The 24,418-nt window shown below is 44.3% G+C and overlaps 1 protein-coding gene across 1 annotated transcript; it reads right to left on the bottom strand.

Moving 5' to 3' along the window:
* Positions 1–1,311: 1,311 nt before the first annotated feature.
* On the bottom strand, positions 1,312–23,841 carry C11H9orf153 (chromosome 11 C9orf153 homolog). Its single transcript, XM_045161283.1, has 3 exons — positions 23,767–23,841; positions 2,187–2,697; positions 1,312–1,550 (listed from the first exon to the last, which is right to left on the bottom strand). Exons 1-3 carry the CDS (start codon positions 23,839–23,841, stop codon positions 1,312–1,314), a joined length of 825 nt encoding a protein of 274 aa, XP_045017218.1.
* Between the last annotated feature and the right edge of the window lie 577 nt (positions 23,842–24,418).

The raw sequence follows: 24,418 nt of genomic DNA, 5'->3' as shown, positions 1-24,418 counted from the left end.
TCCAGAACTGGAACCGCAGGAGGCCATCAAGTCTAGACTAGTTTGGCTGCATGCACAATGAGGGAAACTGTATCCTCCAACTGAGCTTTTAGGGCACAACCCCTATTTGCCATCTTATACCTATGTATACTTTGGTATACATATAAATAAAATCAGATACATAATGGGAAGTACAGAAAATATTATATCCCAGTGGATATGCATATACAGTAGTTATATACATGTGCCATAGAAAAATGTTACAACCCAAACTTGTCCATCAAAACAAAAGACCACCCAAACTACACCACTATCAATAGATCCATCCTTCCCTAAAAAGTTCTGTAAAGAGATGCCCCAGAACACTTCCTGGGGTCTCACTGTGCTTTTGGCAGTGATTCAAAACTTTACTGTTGCTTTGCTCTTAATAAAATATCTTCCTGGGCTAAGGAAATGGCTTAGTGGTTAAGGCATTTGCCTGCGAAGCCTAGGGACCCCAGTTTGCTTCCCCGGTAGCCACCTAAGCTAGATGCACAAAGGGTGCATGCATCTGGAGTTTCTTTGCAGTGGCTAGAAGTCCTGGCATGCCCATTCTCTCTTTCTCTTTATCTGCCTCTTCCCCTCTCTTTCTCTCAAATAAATAAATAATGAATTTTTAAAAAAAAAAAATTAAGTATCTTTCTGCATAAACACCTGTGTGCACCTTTTTTCAGTCCTTTGAGTAAGATGCCACAAACCTGGAAACACTCAGGGAATGCTGGTAAGATTGACTGCTACAGTTTTATTTGTCAGGTCCAAGATTTACAATTTATTTCTTTCACATATTCATATGCTTGTTTCATGGTTGTAATTTCCTTCCTTATAGCTTTGACCATTAACAACATATTAGCTTGAAATATTCAGATTCATTTCTATACCCATGGAGGATAATTCTTCCATTTGTTGCCTTTCGTGCCTATTTTTATGCTGATTCACTTCATATGAACTAAGCATTTCTGGAGTGGAGGATGTTGAAGATTGAACTGTAAGACTTTTGTAGACCAAGTAAAAATTTTAAAGACCTATTCTTGCTTGGAGTTCCTCATATGCACCTTTCTTCTCATGCTGTTGGCATTGACTTCAACTCTCACCCAGATGGGTTTCATAGGTCCAAATGAGGTCTAACGTAGAAGATTATTTGGAGTTTTACACCACATTTAGTGTTTGAATTTGGCATTTGCATGAGTATTGTGCAGACTTGGTTCATATAATCACATGTCAAGGTGCTTTTTTCTTGTGTATAGATTCAATACTCTCAAAAGTGAAACCCCACACCCAAGTTGGTTTAATGAACTAGAAATTCCAGTTAAGAGTATAGTTTCCTTCTTCCTCATAGTCAATTTGAGGATAAATGACAAAAGACTTACAAATGAGAGGAGGTAAGATCATACCAGGCATGCCCTGGCTTTCTACAAATCTCCTCTCAGTGTCATATTTGACATCCATGGGTGAAGGTTTGGTTGTGTGCTTCCATTTCGCAAGTCCCTTGAAATACCTCCATTCTAGTTCCCTTAGGTCCAGGAACTGTTTTTCTGAAAAGAATCATAGTTACCAATATTCACATAGTGATCCAACCTTCCATTACTCAGTCGTTCCAATAAACCTCTAACAACTTGAGTCTCAGGTTGGGGAGATTGTTCAGTGGTTAAGGCTCTTGCTTGCAAAGCCTAATGAATGCAGTTTGATTCTCCAGAAGAGAGAGATGCACAAAGGGATGCATGCATTTAGAGTTCATTTGCTGTGGCTAGTGGCCTGAAAGAGCCCATTCTCTCTCCTTCTCTCCTTCTCTCCTTCTCTCCCTCCCTCCCTCTCTCTTTCTCTCTCTCTCTCTCTCTCTGTGTGTGTGTGTGTGTGTGTGTGTGTGTGTGTGTGTGTGTCCATATCTCTCTTGATTGTAAATAAGGATTTTTTAAGAATACTTGAGTTTCCTTCTCTCTTGTGGCAAAGCTCATTCTAGAGCTCTGTACACTAATGGTTTTCATCTTATGTGACACACTTGCCTAGGTAGGAAAATAAGTGAGTCTGGCTGCTTAGGCTCAGGTAGCCATGAACTCCAGGAGCTGCAAGATTTCCCTAAGTCAACATGTGACTCTTTCTCATTCTGAAATCCATCTAAATCTGCAACAAAATTGTTCTCTTTCTCCCTGGTGGGCCTGTGCTTACATTACCTGGCTCTGCTGCCAAGTGTCTGATTTGAGCTCTGTCACCCAAGATTGGCTGATGTTGGGGCTCAGTGGCACTGGAAGTAGCCAGCATGATCTTGCCTAGTATTTTGGTGCTCTGAAACTTCTTCTTAATGGCAGCCCATGACATAATGTTGGTGTCGCTGACCATAACGCTGTAAGGAAATGTGTGCGCTGGAGGAGGAATGCCTCCCTGGGCCAGTCTGTGCTGGGATCTAGAGATTCGTTCCAGTGGAGAATGGGAGCATATGAGCAGCCTGTGATGAAGGAGTTCCACCATGGACAGTGGCTTTTGCTCTTCCTTTTTAACTCCAATTCTCCCAGAACTAGGTCGGGGGGCTCTTCTCCTACTGGTATGGTGTGTGAAGGACATAATATTCAGGTTTTTAGAAAGTAGTTCCTGTGCTTCCTTAAGTGAAATGCCACAAGATTTTAGGAGATTTGATTTCTTGCTTTCTTTTCTAAAATTCTCAACTGATGCATATAAGTCTGGCAGCTGTAGTGGGAAACAATAGTGAAGTCATGAGAGCAATGAAAATTGAATCATCTGATCAATGCCAAACCTTGGCACAAATTGAATGAAAAGTAACCATAGAGACAGAAGCAGGTATCTTTGAAAGATATCTCAGCCTCAATAAAACAATGCAATAGTGGAAAGTGGTCTAGAGAACCAAAAGTACAAATGTCAAGTTACCACCCCAAAATTATATTATTTATATTCACATAAACTATCTTTTTATAAAATAGCCCAGTTAAATTAGCATGTGAGTGGATTTGGGTGTGTTTGTTTATGTGTTTACATTGTTGCAACTCTAAAATTCCTAGTGGCCATGCACAAAGACAGCTGAAGGGGTTTGTCACCCTAACTTGTTTTGAGTAACAGTAAATTTCTTTTAAGAAATAAAGGGAGACATATCTGTAGACATCATCATAGTGGTGGAAAAGCTGAGAAGGTTCCAGAATGCAGAGCAAAGGTTGCAGTCACTGAAATTGTTCTGTAAGCAAATGGTTACTTTCGTGAAGAGTTTGGGAATTGTTGACATAACAAAACCATGATTCCTTCTAGTATTCTCTCCACCTAAAACCCTATTTGAAAAACTTTTCAGGAGCATTATGTCTACAGATTTCATTTTTCCTAAGAGCCTTATTGGGCCATTCATTTGGAAATCAAACCAGACCTGGTCCTAAGTTAAAACAAAATGTGAGTCATGTCCCTACGGTTTTGGTCACAGACAAATGTCTTACCTAGCATGCTTGAAGCTCTTGTGTTGATACCCAATGTAGCAAAGAAAAACAAGAGAAAAACACAAACACAACCATATCCCCCCAACAACTGGGTCACTGGGCCAAATGTAGTTTCCTATTAATAGCAGAAACTGACTCAAGCAATCAGCTATGTAGAGCCAATCACGATCATCAAGAAAACTTGAATCTGTACTGCCCCATTCTAAAGTCAAGTCACTGAAATGACATCTTAGTGCTCTCTATGGCTCCCAGGGTTCTCTGCACATTTAATAGTCTGGCTTTTCAAAAATCATTTTTAATGTAAGCTGCCTATGACAAAACTGAGAATGTCATGTACATACCAAACATCTCTGAGATCCTGCTGGCCTACTGTCTTTAGTAGGATTGGAGTGTCTTGGAAGAGGCATTTCTGGAATTTTATTCACAAGCTCCTAATGGTAGCAATAAAATGATAATATAAATAATGTAAAATATAAATAATATAAAAGGATATGCAAAGGGAGGTAGGTATTACATTCAAAATCTTAAGAACTTTATGAAGGGAACACTTAATTTTTTAAGCATTTTAACTTTAAAGAGCATGTTGAGTGATAGATAAGGGCATCCAAAGTTCTCCTCTGGCCACTACATGATCACATAGCATCCACATCTGCACATGCGCATGCATATACTGTTATGGGAAATAAACCAAGTCAGCGAGAGTAATCAGACAAAATGTACTTCAGAGAGAAGGGCAGAGCTTTTATCGAAGTTGTATGTAAGGACCTCTGTTAGCTCCTTGGCAGAACAGACAGAGGCCCTGAACACTGATTGTGTTAGAGTTTTATATCTTTTATAACCCTTTGAATTTTCTCATGCTGTAGAGGAGAGAGATTTATGGTCTGTGAGTATACAGTTGACACTCCTTTCAGTCAAGTAAGATTAACCACACGTGGTTTTCTCCCAAGATAAGGTAGTCATACATTGTCTAAAAGAGTCAGGCACCTAAGTCAGTTCCTGTCTGTTTAACTTTAGCTGTATTGTCACAGAATTCTTACCTGTTGGTATATTGACTTTTTCAACAAATTGTATAATGGAACCTTCCTGGCTATAATTCCAGAGGAGGGAATAGCAATGTTTATTGCTTTACTAAAATATATATGTGTGTGTGTGTGTGTGTGTGTGTGTATTGATTATACTCCATCCAGACCAATATAGGTTAGGAACACCAGTAATATGATATTTCCTCAATAATATCACAACACACAAACATGTATTCATACTCTATGGCAAAAAAAAGTTCCTTGTGTCATTTTTCCTTACTGCTATATAGAATTCCATCATGTAGATATGCCGCGTCTTAGTTCTCCATTTGCCTAATGATGGACATCTGGGTTGATTCCAGCTCTTAGCTATTATGACTTGAGTAGCTATAAACATGGTTGAGAAAATCTCTCTGAACTGAGGCATGGAGCTTTTGGTATAAATCCCACTAAGGGAATAACTGGGTCTGTTGATAACTTTATAGTCAACCTTTTTAGAAGTCAGGACCATATCCAAAAATGAGCTTGCTCTCCATTATCAAGCTCCCACCAATCGTGGGCTACAAGAGAGACTATACCTATTAAATTCTCTCTAAAACAAACAAAGATTATCCCATTTATCTGGTGGTAACTTCACTATCTTTTGGAGAATTTGCTTCTCTTTTTCAGAAGGATGCAAATTCTAAGGACAGAACCAGCCCATCATACCTCAAAAGGGTCCCAGCTGAAACTAAGAGTAACAGGGGAAATGAGCAAGAGTGCTGCTTTCTTGGTGAACCTGATACCATCACAAGGGTGGAGAAAGACACAGAGAACACTCAACTCCTACCAAACCAAATATCCAGAGACACAGAGGCTCCCAAGACCTCATCACTGAAGCAGACCTAAAATAAACCCGACATGGCTCAGAGAAATTTATGGAAGAGAGGGTGGAAGTCAGAGCCACACATTGCATCATTATGCATAGAGACATTACCTCTTACCCATAAGTGATGTCCAATCCCACAATGCATGACCCATATTCCCTAATGAGAAGGCCCTTTTGCTGATATACAGTACTTGGGGGTAAAACATTTTGGTTAAATTCCTTATTTCAAAATGTAGGGGCTAGAGAGATGGCTCAGCAGTTAAGGCACTCACCTGCAAAGCCTAATGACCCAGGTTCAATTCCCCAGTACTGACATAAAGCCAGATGCAAAAAGCTGCTCTGGAGGCCCTGGCACACCTATTCTCACTGTCTCTCTTCTGTCTCTTTCTGCTTGCAAATAAATAATGAATTTTTTGTTGTTTTTGTTTTTCAAGGTAGGGTCTCATTCTAGCTCAGGCTGACCTAGAATTCACTACATAGTCTCAGGGTGGCCTCAAACTCATGATGATCCTCCTACCTCTGCCTCCAGAGCGCTGGGATTAAAGGTGTGCCCCACCATGACTGATTCATGAAATATTTCTTTCTTTCTTTTCTTTCTTTTTTTTTTTTAGTTTTTTGAGGTAGGGTCTCACTCTCGCCAAGGCTGACCTAGAATTCACTATGGAGTTTCAGGGTGGCCTCGAACTCACGGCAATCCTCCTACCTCTGCCTCCCGAGTGCTGGGATAAAGGCACACGCCACCACACCCAGATCTAGAGATTACTTTTAAAAAATATTTCATGATGCTGGGTGTGGTGACACACACCTTTAATCCTAGCACTCGGGAGGCAGAGGTAGGAGGATTGCCGTGAGTTCGAGGCCACCCTGAAACTCCATAGTGAATTCAGGTCAGTCTGAGTTAGAGTGAGACCCTACCTTGAAAAACACAAAAACAAACAAACAAACAAAAAAACCCAAAGAGTAATCTCTAGGTTCTCCATACAGAAAGAGGAACAAGTATATATAACATACCTTAGTGTGACTATTGTCATAAAGCTTTCTATGGGCTAGAGTGATAGCTTAGTGGTTAAGGCACTTGTCTCCAAAGCCTAAGAACCCAGGTTCAATTCTCCAGAACCCACCTAAGCCAGATGCACATAGTGGCACATGTGTCGAGTTTGTTTGCAGTGGCTAGAGGCCCTGCTGCACCCATTCTCTCTCTCTCTCTCTCTTTCTCCCACGAATAAATAAATAAATAAATATAAAATAAAATATGAAAAATTTTCCATGGGGCTGGAGAGATGGCTTAGTGGTTAAGGTGCTTGCCTGCAAAGCCAAAAGACCTCAGTTCGATTCCCAGGACGTTTATCAACCATATTGTTGGATCACACTTTGCCTTGTGTTCGCTGGTGGAGCATAGAGAATGTACTTTGTAATTCGAGACCTGCTTGCTAGCCTTCTACCTCAGTGCTCTGCACAACTGTTAAAGTCATTCATTTATTATTTTATTTTTTAAGATTTACTTTTATTTATTTATTTATTAGAGACAGAGAGAAAGAGAGGAGGGCCTCTAGCCACTGCAAACAAACTCCAGACACATGCACCACCTTGTGCATCTGGTCAACAGGGGTCCTGGGGAATGGAACCTGGGTCCTTTGGCTTTGCAGGCAAACGCCTTTACCTGCTAAGCCATCCCTCTGTCCCCTGGTTTCTATTTTTTTGAGGAAGGGTCTTTCTCTAACTCAGGCTGAACATGAGCTCACAGCAATCTTCCTACCTTAGCCTCCCAAGTGCTAGGACTAAAGGCATGAGCTACCACCTCCAACTTGGCATTTTATTTTGATACCATGTTGTGATGCATCATGGGAGGCACTCACAGGTGAGGCTGCCTGGGCAGTTCCCAGCTCCATAATTGAGAGCAAAGTAATCCTCTTTTCTTTATTAAGAGCCAAACATTGGATGTTATGTTGTAGCAGCACAAAATGAACTAAAACATGGGGGTTTGTGTGCCGTAGGATAGGGTACTGGATATGGCCTTTCTTTATAGAAATGGTAGAGAACTGGTATCTTGGTATCTGGTGGAGGGTCAAGAAAAGATCTAGGTTCTTCCTGCCTTGATTTTCTCCTGGCCATCTAAACAGAGTGGGAAGAGATTTTTTTTTTTTTGTCATGTTTTCTGAAATTCTGTGTCCTTCCCTTGTCTATATCTATAATAGTTTATACTCTCTTTACCTCGATAACAAAAAAAAGTTATCCCTATGCAAAAAGGGAGTCACTTTTCAACCTGCCCCCAGCACACTGGAGAGTGGCTTCATGGGGTCGTAGAAACCTCAGTGAGGACTCACAGACTTAGCCTGGTGCGTCATCCACAGCAGTACAGTCTGCCTGTCGCAGTTCTTGTTTGCCTGCAATGTACAACAGCAAATAAGGAAGGAAGAAACTGTAGACACTGAGTGGATGGCAGTGAGGGTAGGAGAAAATAGGGTGGCCCAGAAAGCAATAAAATAGAATTACGTGGGCGAAAGATGTGCCTCAGTGTTAGAGAGTATTTACAGAATACATGAGGCCTTCAATTCCCAATACTTCAAATAATTAAGTAAATTAGCTAACTAAAGAGTTGGCATCAGGCTAGACAGATGATGTAGTGATTAAGGCACTTGCCTTCAAAGCCTAAGGACCCAGGTTCAATTCCCCAATACTCATGTAGGCCACATTCACAAGGTAGCGCATGCGTCTGGAGTTCATTTGCAGTGGTTGAAGGCCCTGGGGTGCCCACTCTGTCTGTCTGTCTGTCTGTCTGCCTCTCTCCCTCTTTTCTTTCTCTAATAATTAAATAAATAAATATTTTTTAAAAGAGTTGGCACTGATAACAGGCATGGTAGTACATATATGCAATCTTAGCATGTTGAAGGCAAAAGCTAGAAAAATGATGTGTTCTTGGCCAGCCTGGGTTATATATTGAGATCCTATTTCAAAGGAACTGAGAGAACACATAGAAAGTTACCTGTGCTTAATACCAAGGTCACACGCAGGGAAGTTACCTGATCACAGATCTCCTGGCTGGATGGATTGCCGCCTTACTGGTAGCCGTGAGGACTAACAGGCCTGTTGGAGCAAAAAGAAGAGGTCATCCCTGGGACGTTAGGAGAGAATCCAGTTTGACCCTTTTATTTATTCTCACTATTCAGTTTTGGTCAATAGGTCCCAGTTCTGGTAATTGGAAATGGAAGTACTGCCACCCTTTTGCTTCTTCCCTTTTCAGGTGGTAGACACTCCATCCTGGACAAGCAGAAGAGAAGGGATTCCCAGTATATGCAGTAGAAGAACATCAGGACCAAGTGTCTACTGGAACATGGCGAGGGGAGAAAAGGAGGCAAGGAGGGATCGGGAGCGAGGGCAGGGCTGTCAATGGTGGTGGTCAGAGAGGAAGTGCCTCAGTCATGACAGCTGGCTTTGACTTGCCTCTGAGAAGCCCGGAAGATCATCCCTCTTGGTAGGAATGAGTCCCCAAAGTGGCATCACTCTGCTTTTATCCTTCTCACCACCCTCTTCTCACTGCTCCCTGAGGACCCATCCTGACTTGTTTTCCTCTCTCACTGTGTTCTCATAATGGCTCATGACAGCATCTATCACCACACTTACAGCTAGTTTCACCATCATCTGTTCAGCAGACCATCCATCTAAGAGCCAAGGGCCAAGGCCAGGAACCATTCACCCAGTAGAACCTATCCCAGCCAAAAACTTTGAAAATGTTAATGATAAAGAACTGAGTCACTGTCCATTGTAACATTTGACTTCAGAGGTGTCTACACTAATTAAATCTATGAACATGATACACTGTCATAAAAATTATATATACATATATATATATATATATATATATATATGCATTGTAGCAGTATAAACTTTGTTCTTTTGCATTTATTTTTCTACACTTACGTGAAGTGTAACTAGTAGTAGAAACCTGATCATGTGTTATTTTTCTATATGTTTTCAGAAATTTTCTTCAAAAAGAAATTCCAAAATTCAAATATCATTTTAAAATATTAGCTGTAGGTTACATATCTTGGAACATTGCTTGTGACTCTGGCACCAAACCAAATAACTCAAAAGGAGAAAGAAGCATTGAGGGCTGAGAAAATGCCCAGGTGGTTAAAGGTGCTTGCTTGCAAAGCCTAAAGGCCAAGGTTCAATTCCATAGTAATCACATAAAGCTGGATGTCCCAAAGGGACACGTGCATCTGGCATTCATTTGTAGGGGAAAGAAAGTCTGGTGCACCCATACACACTCACACACACAGTGCTGCAAATAAATAAATAAAATAAAGATCTCTTGGGCTGGAGAGATGGCTTAGTGATTAAGCACTTGCCTGTGAAGCCCAAGGACCCCAGTTCAAGGCTCGATTCCCCAGGACCCACGTTAGCCAGATGTACAAGGGGGCACACACGTCTGGAGTTCATTTGCAGTGGCTGGAGGCCCTGGAGCACCCATCCTCTCCCTCTCTCTCTCTTTCTCTCTCTCTCCACTGCCTTCTTTCTCTCTGTGTCTGTCACTCTCAAATAATAAAATAAAATAAATAAATAAAAATAAGCAAAATAAAGATGCGTTAAGGCCATTAGATAGTTTGCCCTCACTGCATGCAGACATGTCATTGAGCGTATATGCCTGTGACGTGCTTCACGTTTCTTATTACTACTGAGTCCCAGCTGACATGCATCCTCCTTGACTGTCTTTTCTTTTACGGTAACATTCTCATTTTTTTTTCTGTTTTTATGTCTGGAAAGTTTTATTTTTAGATATTTGGACTTGATGAATGATGTTTTTGAAGCCCTGGATTCTACAATCCTATAATGGGTATAGATTTGTTGGGTTCTATTAAGTAAGTTTAGGATTCGTGGAATACAAAGCTAGCAGCTTGAAACCTCAGTACTGTTCCTCAGCCTGAGCTGCGTTGTTTAGAGGGTAGCTTCATGCATGCTCAGCCCATGTGCTGAGTTGAAAACAGAGTTTGAGTCTCTCCCCTCCTCTTTCAGTGCCCCTCCCCCCCAAATTTCCCTCTCCTTCTCTCTCCTTCTCTCGCTCTGCTTCACTCCTTTCTTTCCTACCTCGGTAGCTGATACACTCGCTCCATTGTTTTCTTGGTTTGCAAGCTTCTAAAATTACAGACTTTGGTATTAGAGTTTTCTCCAGACTGTGTTGTACTGCACTCAGGCTAAGCATCATAGCAAGCAGGAACAAATCTGCTTCTGTCCTGTTCTTTCAAGTGTCTGCCCTCTTCCACAGCATGTCTGCCCCCAGTCATTAATCCAAACCTGCATTCAGTTGTTTTTATATTCCATAACAAGTTTAGCATTGGGATACATAGCATTTGCAGATTTGGTCTGAAAAGAACAATTTGGGGCTGGAGAGATAGCTAATTAATTGGTTACATGCTTGCCTCAGACCACCATGATCTAGGTCAATCCCCAGTACTAACCCAAAATACTAGACATGATGGCATGCGCCTGGAATTCCAGCATGGAGGAAGCAGAGATGGCAGGACCCTCGTGTCTGCTAGAGAGACTTTAGTCTAGCCAGATAGGTAAACTCCATGCCAAAGGAGGTGGGCAGTTTCCTGCAAAATAACACCTAAACTTGTCCTCAGGTTTCCACAAACATGTGCTCAAATGCCCTCACACACATGGACCCTTAAACATATGGACTCTCATGCACATATGCACCAAACACACATACACACATACACGCCAGCACGCACACAGACACACACATGAGCAATTTGGGTCTTGCCAGAAACTGAACCGCTCTACGTTTGTTGTGGTTTTGAATTTTCATGAACCTGAAGAGAACATTATTCTTTCATTTCCAAGCAAGAAAGGGGATCCAGGGAGCACATGAGCCCCTGCAGCTACAATTGAGTCCCAGATTCTGGTGTTCTACCCTGAAGAAAAAACTCTTACTCTCTTGAGTGTCCTGGATTTTAGGCCCTATGAGAGGAGACTCTGAGTTTTTAAATGTTTTGTTGTTGTTGTTTACTTTTATTTATTTATTTGAGAGTGGTACACAGACAGAAAGGAAAAGGCAGAGAGAGAGAGAGAGAGAGAGAGAGAGAGAATGGGCACATCAGGACCTCCAGCCACTGCAAGCAAACTCCAGATACATGTGTCACCTTGTGCATCTGGCTTATATGGGCCCTGGGGAATTGAGCCTTGAACCAGGGTCCTTAGGTTTTACAGGCAAGCGCTTAACCACTAAGCCATCTTTCCAGCCCCTTTAAAAATTTTTTGTTTATTTTTATTTATTTATTTGAGAGTGACACACAGAGAGAAAGAGGCAGAGAGAGAGAAGAGACTCAGAGTTTTGATCCATAAAGCATGTAATGTAACAAGAGAAAACTTAGAAAATGCTCAGAAAAGCTGGAGAATCAAGCTTGACTCTGGACCTTTGATTAATTAACACTAGAACATCAAATAGCAGACCTATTGGTGAGAAATGCTAAAATAAGAGTCTGGGGAAGACAGCTCCATTGACAAAGTGCCTTCTTGCACACATGAGGCAAGGACCTGAGACAGATCCCAGAATCAACGTTTTAAAAGCTGGGAGTGGGGCTGGAGAGATGACTTAGTGGTTAAAGCACTTGCCTGTGAAGCCTAAGGACCCGGGTTCGAGGCTCGATTCTCCAGGACCTACATTAGCCAGATGCACAAGGGGGCGCATGCGTCTGGAGTTCGTTTGCAGTGGCTGGAAGCCCTGGAGCGCCCATCCTCTCTCTTTCTATCTGCCTCTTTCTCTCTCTGTCACTCTCAAATAAATAAATAAATAAATAAATAAAAACTGAAAAAAAAAAAAGCTGGGAGTGGTGGCATATGCTTAGAATCCCCATCCTGGGGAAGGGTCAGAGAGAAGGATCCCTGGAGCTCACTAGCCAGACAGTTTAGCCTACTTGGAGAGTTCCAGGCAAATGAGAGACCTTGTCCCAACAGAAGCCATGCAGTGTCTGAGAAAGAACATCTGAAGCTGTCCTCTGTGTTGCACATGAATGCACACACACTCACAAGCCCACTGGCATCTGCACACATGAACATGAACACACATGAAACAAAATGTAAAATTACAATGCTGGACAATGGATGATTACAGCTATACTCAGCCTTAAAGAAGCCATTGGCAGAGCCACATCCCAGAGGTGAGACAACTGCTCTAAGTAGATCCTGCTATTGCTGTTTCTCCAGCTGCCTCTCAATAGTCATGTACTATCAGTTTAGATGCCACGATGCTAATTCCTGCTCCAGTCATCCTGCAATGGCCCCTCAGAACATGTGCATCTAGAGAACGGCTGCCAGTGTTTGCACAGAGGTCCATGTTGCCTAAACGTCCTTGCTCGTAGCTAAAATTTCTCGCAATGCAAAAAGATAACCTCCACCTGTTTCCTCCTCCTATATTTAGTTGAGTATACATAAGAAGAAAAATATAACTTGCATCTGTAATCCTAGCCATAAGCTAGTTTGTGAAATTCAGTTTTTATATCTCCATCCTTTCCAGTGTAGAGAATCACACAAGAAGAAAAAACAGATACGTGTTAACTGGGCACAGAGATTGTGGCATCTGGGAAGCCCTCTCTTCCAAACCTTGCAGCTTTCACCTGCCTGAGGTCACTCCCTACCATCATCATTGGGAATCTTTTCCTTTGGTTCCTTCATAAGTCTAACTCCCTTAATATCTAGGAGCGCTGACTCTTCCTTGGTAGAATGCCTGTAATAGGTTAAGGATGACCAATCCTTTGACATTCCTCTCTTCAAAATGTGGGCGTGTTTCCTTCTATTTGAATCTGGACTACCCCAAAGTTGTTTGAATCAATGGAGTAAAACTCCAGGCTCATTCCTTGGTCTCTGAATATCCTGGACTTCCATGTCTAACGTGCTAGTGAGAATTGATGAGACTCTCTGGAGTATGAGAGGAGCTCAGCTCAGCCGAGCCATTCCAAACAAGCACCATGCCTGGGGATGGGTTACTCCTGTGTGTTCCCTCATGAGACAAGTGATTGGCAGCTGGAACAGAAGAATGACCCAACTTAATCCTTATTTGATTCTTGCCCAACAATATAATGAAATGCAATAACATGGGTTATTGATTTATATCAATAACTTTGGATTTTTTTGGTTATATACATTGTAACTGAAGCAAGATGAAATCTCATAGTATTTTTGATTTCCATTTTCCTTATAGCTAAGGATGTTGAGCTTCTTTTAGGATCTATTACCCATTTGTAATCTTACATTTTCAACTCTCTGGTCAGTATGTGTGGGGCTGTGAGGATTCTGGCCCTTGCTCTGCATGAGGAGCCACAGCAGGGCTCTATCAAGAGACAGATGTGACTTTCTCTGCTACAGCAATGTCTCTCTGCCACCTAGGTGCAGAAGTCATTAAATGGGATGAGGTTCTGGGGCTGGAGAGATGGCTTAATGGTTAAGCGCTTGCCTGTGAAGCCTAAGGACCCCGGTTTGAGGCCCGACTCCCCAGGACCCATGTTAGCCAGATGCACAAGGGGGCGCATGTGTCTGGAGTTCGTTTGCAGTGGCTGGAGGCCCTGGTGCTCCCATTTTCTCTCTGTCTCTCTATCTGCCTCTCTCTCTCTCAAATAAATAAAAATGAACAAATTAAAAAAATAATGGGATGAGGTTCTGAGAGGAGAGGTGACAAAGGAGAGAAATAGCCACCTAGATCTTCAGGGGACAAACTGAGGAACCTAGGCACACACCCCTACAGGAGACACTGGCTGGGGGAGAGAGAGAGCACACCAATACAGGCTGCTGACACTGAGCACAAGTGGACCTTGGAGATATGCAGCCCATGCCCCTGCCTTCAAGCCAGGACCAGTCCTCCTGGGTCCTCTCTTCTAGGGCACCGCTCACCAACGCCTCTCTGTGGCAAACATTCCACTGGTACCTAGTGCTGAAACCTGCCCTGGAATAGGAGACCTGACCCTTCCTCTCTGGGCTGCCACCACACTCTGAACCCCATTCTTCCTACAGCAGTTTCAACGTGGAAGACAGAGCACCTTGCATGAAGGCAGGTCTGTGCTGCTGTCTGTGGCAAGGTCTAGGCCAATGTCTGGCCCAGGCCCCAAGATGAGAACCAGCTGCTGAAAGGGTAAAGGACACTGGTTCCCAAGAGCTCTCTTCCACTGTCACACCATCTGCAGTTTCCCGTGAAACCCAACACATTCTGCTCATTCTCCTCAAACCTCCTAGAGAACACTGGCAATGCACACTTGGGTCTAGTCATGACCCCCCCCCCCCACCAGAGCTTCTGAGGGTCACTGACTTGGCAGGGTTTCTAAGAGTGCAGAGTATCAAGACAGCATGAGTGGGGGCAGAGACCCCTGAAATGACATTAGCCTTAGCCTCTAACCCAACCTGGGAGGCTGTGATGCACTGGTGTGAAGGGCAGAGGAGGACCTGGCACAGCAGGTTCAAATCCCGGGAGAGGCATCAGGCAGCATGTCCTCCATGGGCACTGGCACCTTCTCCTTAAAGGAGATCTTCTTTCTTGTAGTCAGGAAGCTCTGGGATCTCCTCAGCATGCGCCTGGAAGAAGGGTCAGCTGAGAGGAGGCCCCTCACATTCTCAAGCTTACTTACAATTCCCCCAACGATACATTCCATCGCCATTCATCCACACCCTCACTCCTATAACCCACCCCTAAACCTCTCTGAGGCCAGCTCCATGACCACTTTGCTGAGATGGAATCCAAGCATGTTCTGGAGTGGGGGCAGGCAGAGACTGGGACTTCCTTGATTCCTGCCTCCAGTGGAGAAAGAGAGAGGAAGCCCCTGCCAGGTCAAAGCAGTGGTCCTTGTTGATCAAGTGGGGTGACGGCGGGGGTAACTTCAGCAGGAAAATTCATACTGGGAAGTGGAACTGTTTCCAGGATGAATCTGACCATTTGGGTTTCAGATATCTGGAACACGTAGGCTGGAGGAATGTGGAAGGATTGGGTACTTTGGACTGGAGAAGCCTTCCAGTGCTGTAAACAGAGCTTGACGGGATATTCTGAGAGTCTGAAAATGCTAAGTACGGAGAGGACTGTGGATGTGAAGGGTTGGTTCAAGAAATTTAATGGGCAAAGAAAGAACTTTGTTGGAACTGGGCTACGGGCAGAAAAGCTGGCTGCATTTCCCAAGCCCAAAGGGTGTCATCAAGGTTTAATTTAAAAGTAATAGGGCTGAAGAGATGGCTTAGCTGTTAAGCGCTTGCCTGTGAAGCCTAAGGACCCCGGTTCGAGGCTCAGTTCCCCAGGTCCCACGTTAGCCAGATGCACAAGGGGGTGCACGTGTCTGGAGTTCGTTTGCAGAGGCTGGAAGCCCTGGCGTGCCCATTCTCTCTCTCCCTCTATCTGTCTTTCTCTCTGTGTCTGTCGCTCTCAAATAAATAAAAAAAAAAAATTAAAAGTAATAGACTGGTGTGCTTAAAGGAAGGCAGGAAGCAGGAAGATTTGAAAGATGGGTGATTTATCATAGTTAAAATTCAAGCAAGGGCTAGAGAGATGACTCGGGGGTTAAGGCACATGCCTGCAAAGCATAAGGACAGGAGTTTCATTCCCCAGCACCGAGGTAAACCCAGATGCAAAAAGTGACACATGCATCTGCAGATCTTTGCAGTGGGTTGATTCCCTAGCATGCCCATTCTCTCTGTACGTCTCTTTTTTCATTATCTCTTTCTGCTTGCAAATAAATAAATAAATAAATAGAATACATCCCTGATACTGAAAACTTAAAGCAGAGGTAGTCATGAGCCCTAGGGGTGTAACAACTGCTGATGATGTCTGGAAAAATGTATATACTATGCTTATCAAACTGCGCAGTAAGCACTTCTCTTAATATTCATACCCTTATATTAACGCTATTCTCACTTTGGGTAGAGAATCTTCTCTTTTCAGATAGCAGTGACTTTGGGATGACTCAGAAGGTATCATAGTGCTGGAAAGAAGTGACTGGAGTACCGAGTAACATGTCGATCACAAGGCTCAGGGTCTAATGCGGAAGAAGTGGCAGAAAGAATGTAAGAGCCAAAGGAAGGGCAGGACTCCTTACAACATGCTCCTCCAGACACAAAATGGCCTGGATATCCATGACCTCACAGTGCCTGACACTACCTACACAAGACCATCATAAGAGGAGGAAAAGATCATGACATCAAAATAAAAGAGAGACTGATTGAGATGAGGAGGGGATATAATGGAGAATGGAATTTCAAAGGAAAAAGTGGGGGTGGGGAGGGTATTACCATGGGGTTTTTTTTATCATGGAAAATGTTAATAAAGATTGAGGAAAAAATATATAAATAAATAAATACGTGAAATTCAAGCAAATTTAACTTTTCTGGCACTGAGACTGGTTTTAGGTTACTGAAGCTGCAATCGTTAACAAGCTCACCACCACAGAGGGTGCCCCGACTGTTTTGCATTGAAACAATCGAACTGATGAGCACGAGGGTGAGCCATTAAAGGAGGTGTCTTGAAGGAAGACCTGGGAAGGCACGGGCTACTCTTCAAGGGCAAGGTTCATTCCTTCATGGACTTACAAAGTTAGCTATGCCTCACACCTGCTGCTGGTTTTGGAAGCATGAAAAAATGCAGGGAAGCAGGGCATGAAGTGCCCATGAATCCCAAAGCCACCACTGAGACGCCGCATGTGTAGCAGGGCAGAGATGCCTTCACTTCGCCTTCCTCTGCAGAACCATCCGGTACTGTGCCTCTCCATCTCCCACCCTATGCCTCCGGTGCCCAGCTGGTGCTACTCTGCCCTGCCTGAGCTGCCAGCCAGCCGAGTTCCTAGAACACAGTACTCCACACAGCAACCAAATACCTACAAATCACCTTAGGTCATTCCTGACTGCTCCCAGACCTCACCCTTTCTGTGACTCCTAACCTGCTATCCAGCCCTATGCAATATTACCTTAGTTGACCAGGTGCCCTACAGCTCACCTCACCTTGTTAGTTTTACAGTGTTCTACAAGCTTGCCAAGCTCCCCAGACAGCAGTTTTTCACACAGAAAACTCCATTCACAGGCACACCCCTGCCTACCGCCACCTCCTCTTTCATACTGCACTGACCTCATCACCGCCAAGTCTACCCAATGGGCCTAGTTCCCCACCTCTTACCAGTTCTTCCAATAGGCCTAGTACCCAAACTCACACTGGTGCACAGGAGATGCACTGCCAGGCAACTGAAAACACAACCCACACTGCTTTCTCCCAAACAGCCAGAGCTCCCATTCCCCAGCGTGTCCAGAACCACAACTCGCTCGGATCTACCACCCAGATCTCAGCAGCCCCTAGTTTTCTGCTGTGATGGATCTTGAGTCTCTTTGGTGTCAACAGGCATCTCTCTTGAGGAGGTGCCCAAGGCAGCAGTGAGAACAGCATGGACAATTGACCTGCCACATCCTCTGAGTATTTTCCTGGACCTTGGCACACGGAGAGAGATGACTTGTCTCATGCAAGGCAGTCAGATTTCCTTTCTTTTTCTTCAATTGTCTTATTTATTTAGGAGAGAGCTATGTAGAGCAACAGATAGAGAGACAGGAAGTAGAGAAAGAGCAAGAGAGAGACAGAGAGAATGGGCACACCAGCACATCCTGATACTGAAAAACTGCAGACACGGGGCTGGAGAGATGGCTTAGCAGTTAAGGGGCAAAGCTAAAGGGCCTCAGTTCAATTCCCCAGGACCCACGGAAGCCAGATGCACAAGGGGGAGAATGCATCTGGAGTTCGTTTTCAGTTGCTGGAGGCCACTGGCAACTGGCATGTCCAATATCTCTCTCCCTCTCTCTGCCTCTTTTTCTCTCTCAAATAAATAAATTAAAATAAAGTTTTTTTAAAAAAAAACACTGCAGACATATGTCCAACCTTTCACATGTGACTTAACGTGTACTGGAGTATTAAACCTGGGCCATCAGGCTTTGCAAGCAAGTCCCTACATCCTACAGCTTTTTCTTTTTCTTTTTTAAAATTTTTTAAATTTATTTATTTGAGAGAGTGAGGGAGGGAAAGAGGCAGACAGCGCGCATGCACACACACACACACAGACACACACACACACACACAAAGAGAGAGAGAGAGAGAGAGAGAGGGAGAGAATGGGCGCGCCAGGGCCCACAGTCACTGCAAACGAACTCCAGACACATGCGCCCCCTTGTGCATCTGGCTTACGTGGGTCCTGGGGAATCAAACTGGTATCCTTTGGCTTTGCAGGCAAACGCCTCAACCGCTAAGCCATCTCTACAGCCCTCCTACAGCGTTTTCTACTGTTCTGTTCCACAACTCACGACAGTCACCTTGGCCAGCTGTCACCTGGACTCAGGGTAAGGTATCTGCTCCTGCAAACGTGGCAGAGGACTCCACCTCACTAGGACCCTCTGCCCCGTGGAAGAAGATGAAGAAGAGGATGGCTGTGGCACGATGTGACAAGACTCAGGGCATAAAGCAGTCATGTGAGACGAGCAGACAGTTGACTTGAGGAATGAGCGTAGAAAAGAAGTGCAGCTGTGTGGGGGTTATGGGATTTGGGGTTTGTTTTTTTTTTGTTATTTTTGTTTATTTATTTGAGAGGGACAGAAAGAGGCAGATAGAGAGAATGGGCGCGCCAGGGCCTCCAGCCACTGCAAACGAACTCCAGACGCATGCGCCCCCTTGTGCATCTGGCTAACGTGGGTCCTGGGGAGTCGAGCCTCGAACCGGGGTCCTTAGGCTTCATAGGCAAGCACTTAACCACTAAGCCATCTCTCCAGCCAGATTTGGGGGTTTTTTAAACCTGAGAGGAAATGCTAAAATAGCATGTTGTTGAAAGGGTATTCACTTTAATACATTAGAAACACGACAACACAGATGTTCTCAAACATTGTTCATGTCAGTATACACTCAGGAAAAAGAAGCGATTCACACGACGTACGTGGGTGTGGTGGTTTGATTCAGGTGTCCCCCATAAACTTAGGTGTTCTGAATGCTAGGTTCCCAGCTGATGGAGATTTGGGAATTAATGCCTCCTGGAAGGGGTGTATTGTTGGGGGTGGGCTTATGGGCTTTATAGCCAGTTTCCCCATGCCAGTGTTTGGCACACCCTCCTGTTGCTGTGTTCCACCTTATGTTGGCCAGGGGGGTGATGTCCACCCTCTGCTCATGCCATCATTTTTCCCTGCCATCGTGGAGCTTCCCCTCGAGCCTGTAAGCCAAAATAAATCTCTTTTTCCCAGAAGCTGCTCTTGGTTGGGTGATTTCTACCAGCAATGCGAACCGGACTGCAACAGCGGGTAATCAAACGAGGTGACGCAATCCCAGGGTCTTAACTAAGGATATCCCACTCATGAATCCCACCCTGCCTCCTAGGACTAGGAATCTACGCCTGAGCCTATTTCACTTACAAATGGCTGAAGAGACTCAGGAAATGTTCATGAAATTTATGAAGAGGTCTTGTTTAGCTATCTGGATTTTAGGTGAACTTGGATGAATTGGGTCAAAAAGACACTGAAGTAAAGGAAGGAATGATTCTTTTTACATATGATAATAATTTATTGATATAAAAAAGGTTATACTGTGTTTATAATGTGCATAATACTTCACTAATTTTACAAAATCAAACTGTACAACCTTACTCACAAGCATGCTTCAAGTTATAATCATATACATTCATTCTGTGCTTATCTCAGTTTTGTGATTTGAGCCTACCATTCCAGACTAGCTGGAACATGCAAAAATTTGATATTGGACATTCATACAAGTAAGTGTAAAGGAAACTGTTGTTATCTTGAGCTAGTGACAGGGAATAATTCCATAGGTAAATATACTGGAGACTTTGGTGCCCTGAGAATAAATGCACTGTACAGCCAAAAATTACACGCTTCAGGTCAGACTTTCTATGCAGGGGAAATGGATGTACACAAATCAAGAGCTCCAAACAGTAAAGGGGACTGAGGAAGAGTCTGGATCCTAGATGGAACCAAGGAGAAGGCTGCCTGAGGAATGTGATATGAGAAGAATACGGAAAACAGACCAACAGCCTTGGACAGAAGCCTCTGCACAACTTCTGGGGTGTGGGGGAGCTCCCTAGGCCTTCCCTCCCCCGAGCCTCAGAAACCCTCTATGACTCAGTCCTGCTCTGTGATGCACACCTGGGCTTAGGTGAGGATCAGGCCAACTCAGAATTCAGTTGCCTCAGGCAGCTATGGGATTCAGACTATGGAGAAGTTTCTCTCCTTTCTGAAGACTCACACCGAGCCAGGGCTGAGCTATGGCTCAACGTTCCTGGATGCGGAACCCAGCTCCACCTTCCTCGTTGGAGCAGGGCTGCTTCTTCTGTACCTGTGGTACCTGATACTGAAGCCGGTCTTACCATCGCTGGGCAGAACTAAAGACATCAGAAAGGCAAGGGAGCATGGGGACCCTCCTAGAGTGACTCTCTATTGTGTTCCACATTTCTAGTCCCTGGGGACTGAAGGAGTTTCCCTGTCGCAGAGATGCTGAAGATGGGCCACTGAGGGGAGGACAGAACACCAGGGTCCTAGAGCCTGGGCCTAGCAGAGAGGAGCAAAGGGAGGACTAATGTTTCAGCTGGAGTCCACAGTTGACCCCTAGGGGTGAGGTTGAAAGTTCCAGGGTCGAGTGTCAACAGTCACTGAGTTGTGCTTTTATTGGCTTAGTTGCAGAGGGCAGCTTCTCTGCAATCAGCCTCTCCTGACACTTGAAAATATGTCCCACTTTGCACCTTGTGTGTCCACTCATCCAGTATTCCTGGAACCATGTCAGGCTGATAGGAGAGTTGTATTGAATGCTGATGGTCTCTTTAGAGCCTGGAGCCTGAGCTCTTGCCACAGAACACAGGGCCATCAGAGGGGCCACGGCTGTGATTGGTAGCATCAGAGTCTGAGATATTTTTCAGCACAAGCCTACTGAAGCAACCCTGCTCCAATGAGAAAGGTGGAGTTGGGTTCGCATCTAGGAATGTTGAGCCAAAGTGTAGATCTCACCAGCAAGATCCTTATCAAGGCTCCAAAAGAAGGGCAAACTAAAAATATTACAACATAAATCTCAAAGAAAGAGAACTTCAGAGATGGGCCACTAGTAATTGATTACGCTTAGTTGGTCTCCATGGCCAACTTCCCTTGTCTCTTCTATTGCTGGCCCCCTGATAGTACTGCTCTTAGGCCTTAGCATAGGACCCTGCAGTATTAATGCTGTAAGTAAATATATAAAGAATAGAATAAATTCTGATAAACTCATGGCATTGTGGACACAATACAGCCCCTCAGATGAAAACACCCTAGACACTGTTCTTCACAAGTCAAGGATTTGACTTAGTGTCACATCAGAGGGGGAAATGGGAAACAGAATGTGAAAGGAATGGGATGAGTCCTCTGTGCAGTGCAGGTGTTTATTATTAACTAAGGAATGGGATGATCCCTGTGTATAATGCAGGTGTTTACTGTCACCTAAGGAATGGGATGAGCCCTTTGTGTAATGCAGGTGTTTACTATTAACTTTGGAATGGGATGAGCCCTCTGTGTAATGCAGGTGTTTACTGTCACCTAAGGAATGGGATGATCTCTCCATGCAGTGCAGGCGTTTACTGTAACCTAAGGAACGGGATGATCCCTCTGAGCAGAGTACCATGACCTCTCTGTATTTCTTTGTTTTTAAATATCTTTGTGATTACATAGCATGGAATGTTTCTTGCCTCAATTACCCCTAGGTAACCTATGAAACCTTGTGACTTCTTGTAACCCCCCTCCTTGTTTCACAGTATGTAAGTTTGTGGCTTAACTCTGGATCCTGTTTTTACTATAAACATCATGTGGACATTTCCAATAAAAGCTGACACTCTGAACAGATCAGGGCTGCATCTTGAGATCTCGAGCTCTGGGATGCAGATCTGACGCACCAGCTTTCTTCTTTTTCTCTCTTTTTCCCAATAAAACTTTGCCTCACCAAAAAAAAAAAAAAAAAAAAAAAAAGTGGAAAGGAAGAAACAAAGATGTGGAGATGACTCAGCAGTAAAGGTACTTGCCTGCAAACCTAATGATCCAAGTTTGATTCACATGTATCATAGTGGCCCATGCATATGGAGTTCATCTGTAGAGGTTACAGGCCCTTCATGTTCTCTCTCTCTCCCTCTCTCTCTCTCTCTCTCTCTCTCTCTCCCTCTCTCTATCCATCTCTCCCTTTCCCTCTCTTTGCAAATAAATAAAAATACTTATTCTTTTTTTAAAAAAAAGAAAGTCAGGCATGATGTCACAGACCTTTGATCCCAACAATCAGCAGGCAAGAGCTTGGAGAGTCACGGTGAGTGCAAGGCCATCCTGAGAATACATAACAAATTCTAGTCATCCTAGATTTGAGCCATACCCTACCTCAGGAAAAAAAACCAAAAAATAATAAGCATTGATGCCGGCATGGTGGCGCACGCCTTTAATCCCAGCACTCGGGAGGCAGAGGTAGGAGGATCACCAAGAGTTCAAGGCCTCCCTGAGAATACATAGTGAATTCCAGATCAGCCTGAGTTACAGTGAGACCTTACCTCAAAAAACCAATAATAATAATAATAACCATTGATAAATCAATAGACATTATAATAATCTATGTGAATGGAGGCTTAAACAGCCTAAAAAAAAATAAAGCCCATGTGCTCATTCTATTCTTTCTGTTCACAGCCACAGGGCAGAGCTAAAAAAAGAAGGAAGCCAACGTTTAAAGGTAGGTTCCTGCCTGTTGCATTTAAACACTTCAGGTGTTCTCCTCCTGTCATTTCCATAAGGCGTGAGGTCCCTAAGGCGAGGACATCAATGTAGACAGTCTATCTCAGAAAAGAGAGCTGTCAGAGGCCACGACCACATAGACACCGAGATTTCAGAAGCTTGTCAGAGTCCATGCTGAGCTCATACACGGGCACAAACAGTTCAGCCAAGGAAGTGGGTGCTGCCAACTTGGTGTGTAGGTGTGATAGCAGGGCACTTTGGTTGGGATGTAGAGCCGTGGACTCCTGATAGCGTTTTATTCCTGGCCTCTCAAAGATCTCTGAGGGACCCTCAGACTTCCCTGATTCATGTGGAGCTTGGCATCACATGGGATGATGTACGTGAAACATACACACATGGACATCCTTCATGTGCTAGCTTAGCTGACTGCTGACAATCTGGACTTGTCAGCTACTGCTTGGTAACATGAGACTAGAGAAGCCTAAGTGCTTTCCATTACGTGGCTTGGGTGTGATCAGTAAGGGTCTATCATCACTTCTTGTAACTTGCTATCCAAATATTCCAGACCACAGAACTTGGCAGAGAGAAGCAGACGATGTGAGGAAGCTGCTGTCTATTGTGCGAAGGTGATTTCTCTTTTATCCTAAGCCACTCCCCCCCCCAACCTCATGTTCTACACATTGTAATGATTCCAAGGATGACTGACCTTTTCATGGGAGTGGTAGCTTGTGAAATGGATGTGAGAATGAAGCTGTAAGGAGCTGTAACTGAGGAAAGCCATGGTTGGGACAACAGGAACGGGCATGTCAGCTTCACACGTTCCTAGTGACTCGGCCATCGCAGTCTGCTATTCTCCCAAAGCTGGTCCTGACTACATCTCTGAACTCTTCTCCTGCAGCCACCCGGACCAGCCTTATGATCCCACAGGCTTTCGGCGATTGTTCTGCCCAGATCCCTGCTGTGGCTGCTGCACGAGTGTAACAGCAAAGGTCAGTCGTCTGCTCTCTCAGGCCTCCCTGGAGGATGATGACTCCTGCCTGTGCGGCTGGGCTTCCACAGCGGCAGAGATGGAGACCTCACTCCCTCGGTCCTGCACCCCCATGGCAAGCCCCCACGGGGATCCAGTTCCAGCCCCTGCTTCTGAAAGCTCGATACCTTCCCCCTCCACTGTCTCACCTAATGAACTTGCCCCCTTGGAGGACTTCATTTCTGCCACCTCCCTAGGTAACGCTGTGCCACCAGCCTCTGTTTCCCCCTTGAACTCTAAATTTCCAGTTGGACATATGCCACTCCATCAGCCTTCCTCTTTCCTCCCTCCAAAACAACATTCCACAGACCCAGTTGTCCAACGACAAGCT

Source organism: Jaculus jaculus, chromosome 11 (genome assembly GCF_020740685.1).
Source record: "Jaculus jaculus isolate mJacJac1 chromosome 11, mJacJac1.mat.Y.cur, whole genome shotgun sequence".
Taxonomy (NCBI): Eukaryota; Metazoa; Chordata; class Mammalia; order Rodentia; family Dipodidae; genus Jaculus; species Jaculus jaculus.
Note: the sequence above shows the minus strand (reverse complement) of the source record. Positions and strands in the feature narration are given on the sequence as shown.

Excerpts from the sequence above, each read along its gene's own strand:
- C11H9orf153 (XM_045161283.1), bottom strand. The coding sequence starts at position 23,841 with ATGGCTTTCCTCAGTTACAGCTCCTTACAGCTTCATTCTCACATCCAT. Across the intron at positions 2,698-23,766 it reads GCTACCACTCCCATGAAAAG|CTGCCAGACTTATATGCATC; the intron begins GTCAGTCATCCT and ends TTCCCACTACAG. Across the intron at positions 1,551-2,186 it reads ACACTTGGCAGCAGAGCCAG|AAAAACAGTTCCTGGACCTA; the intron begins GTAATGTAAGCA and ends GATTCTTTTCAG.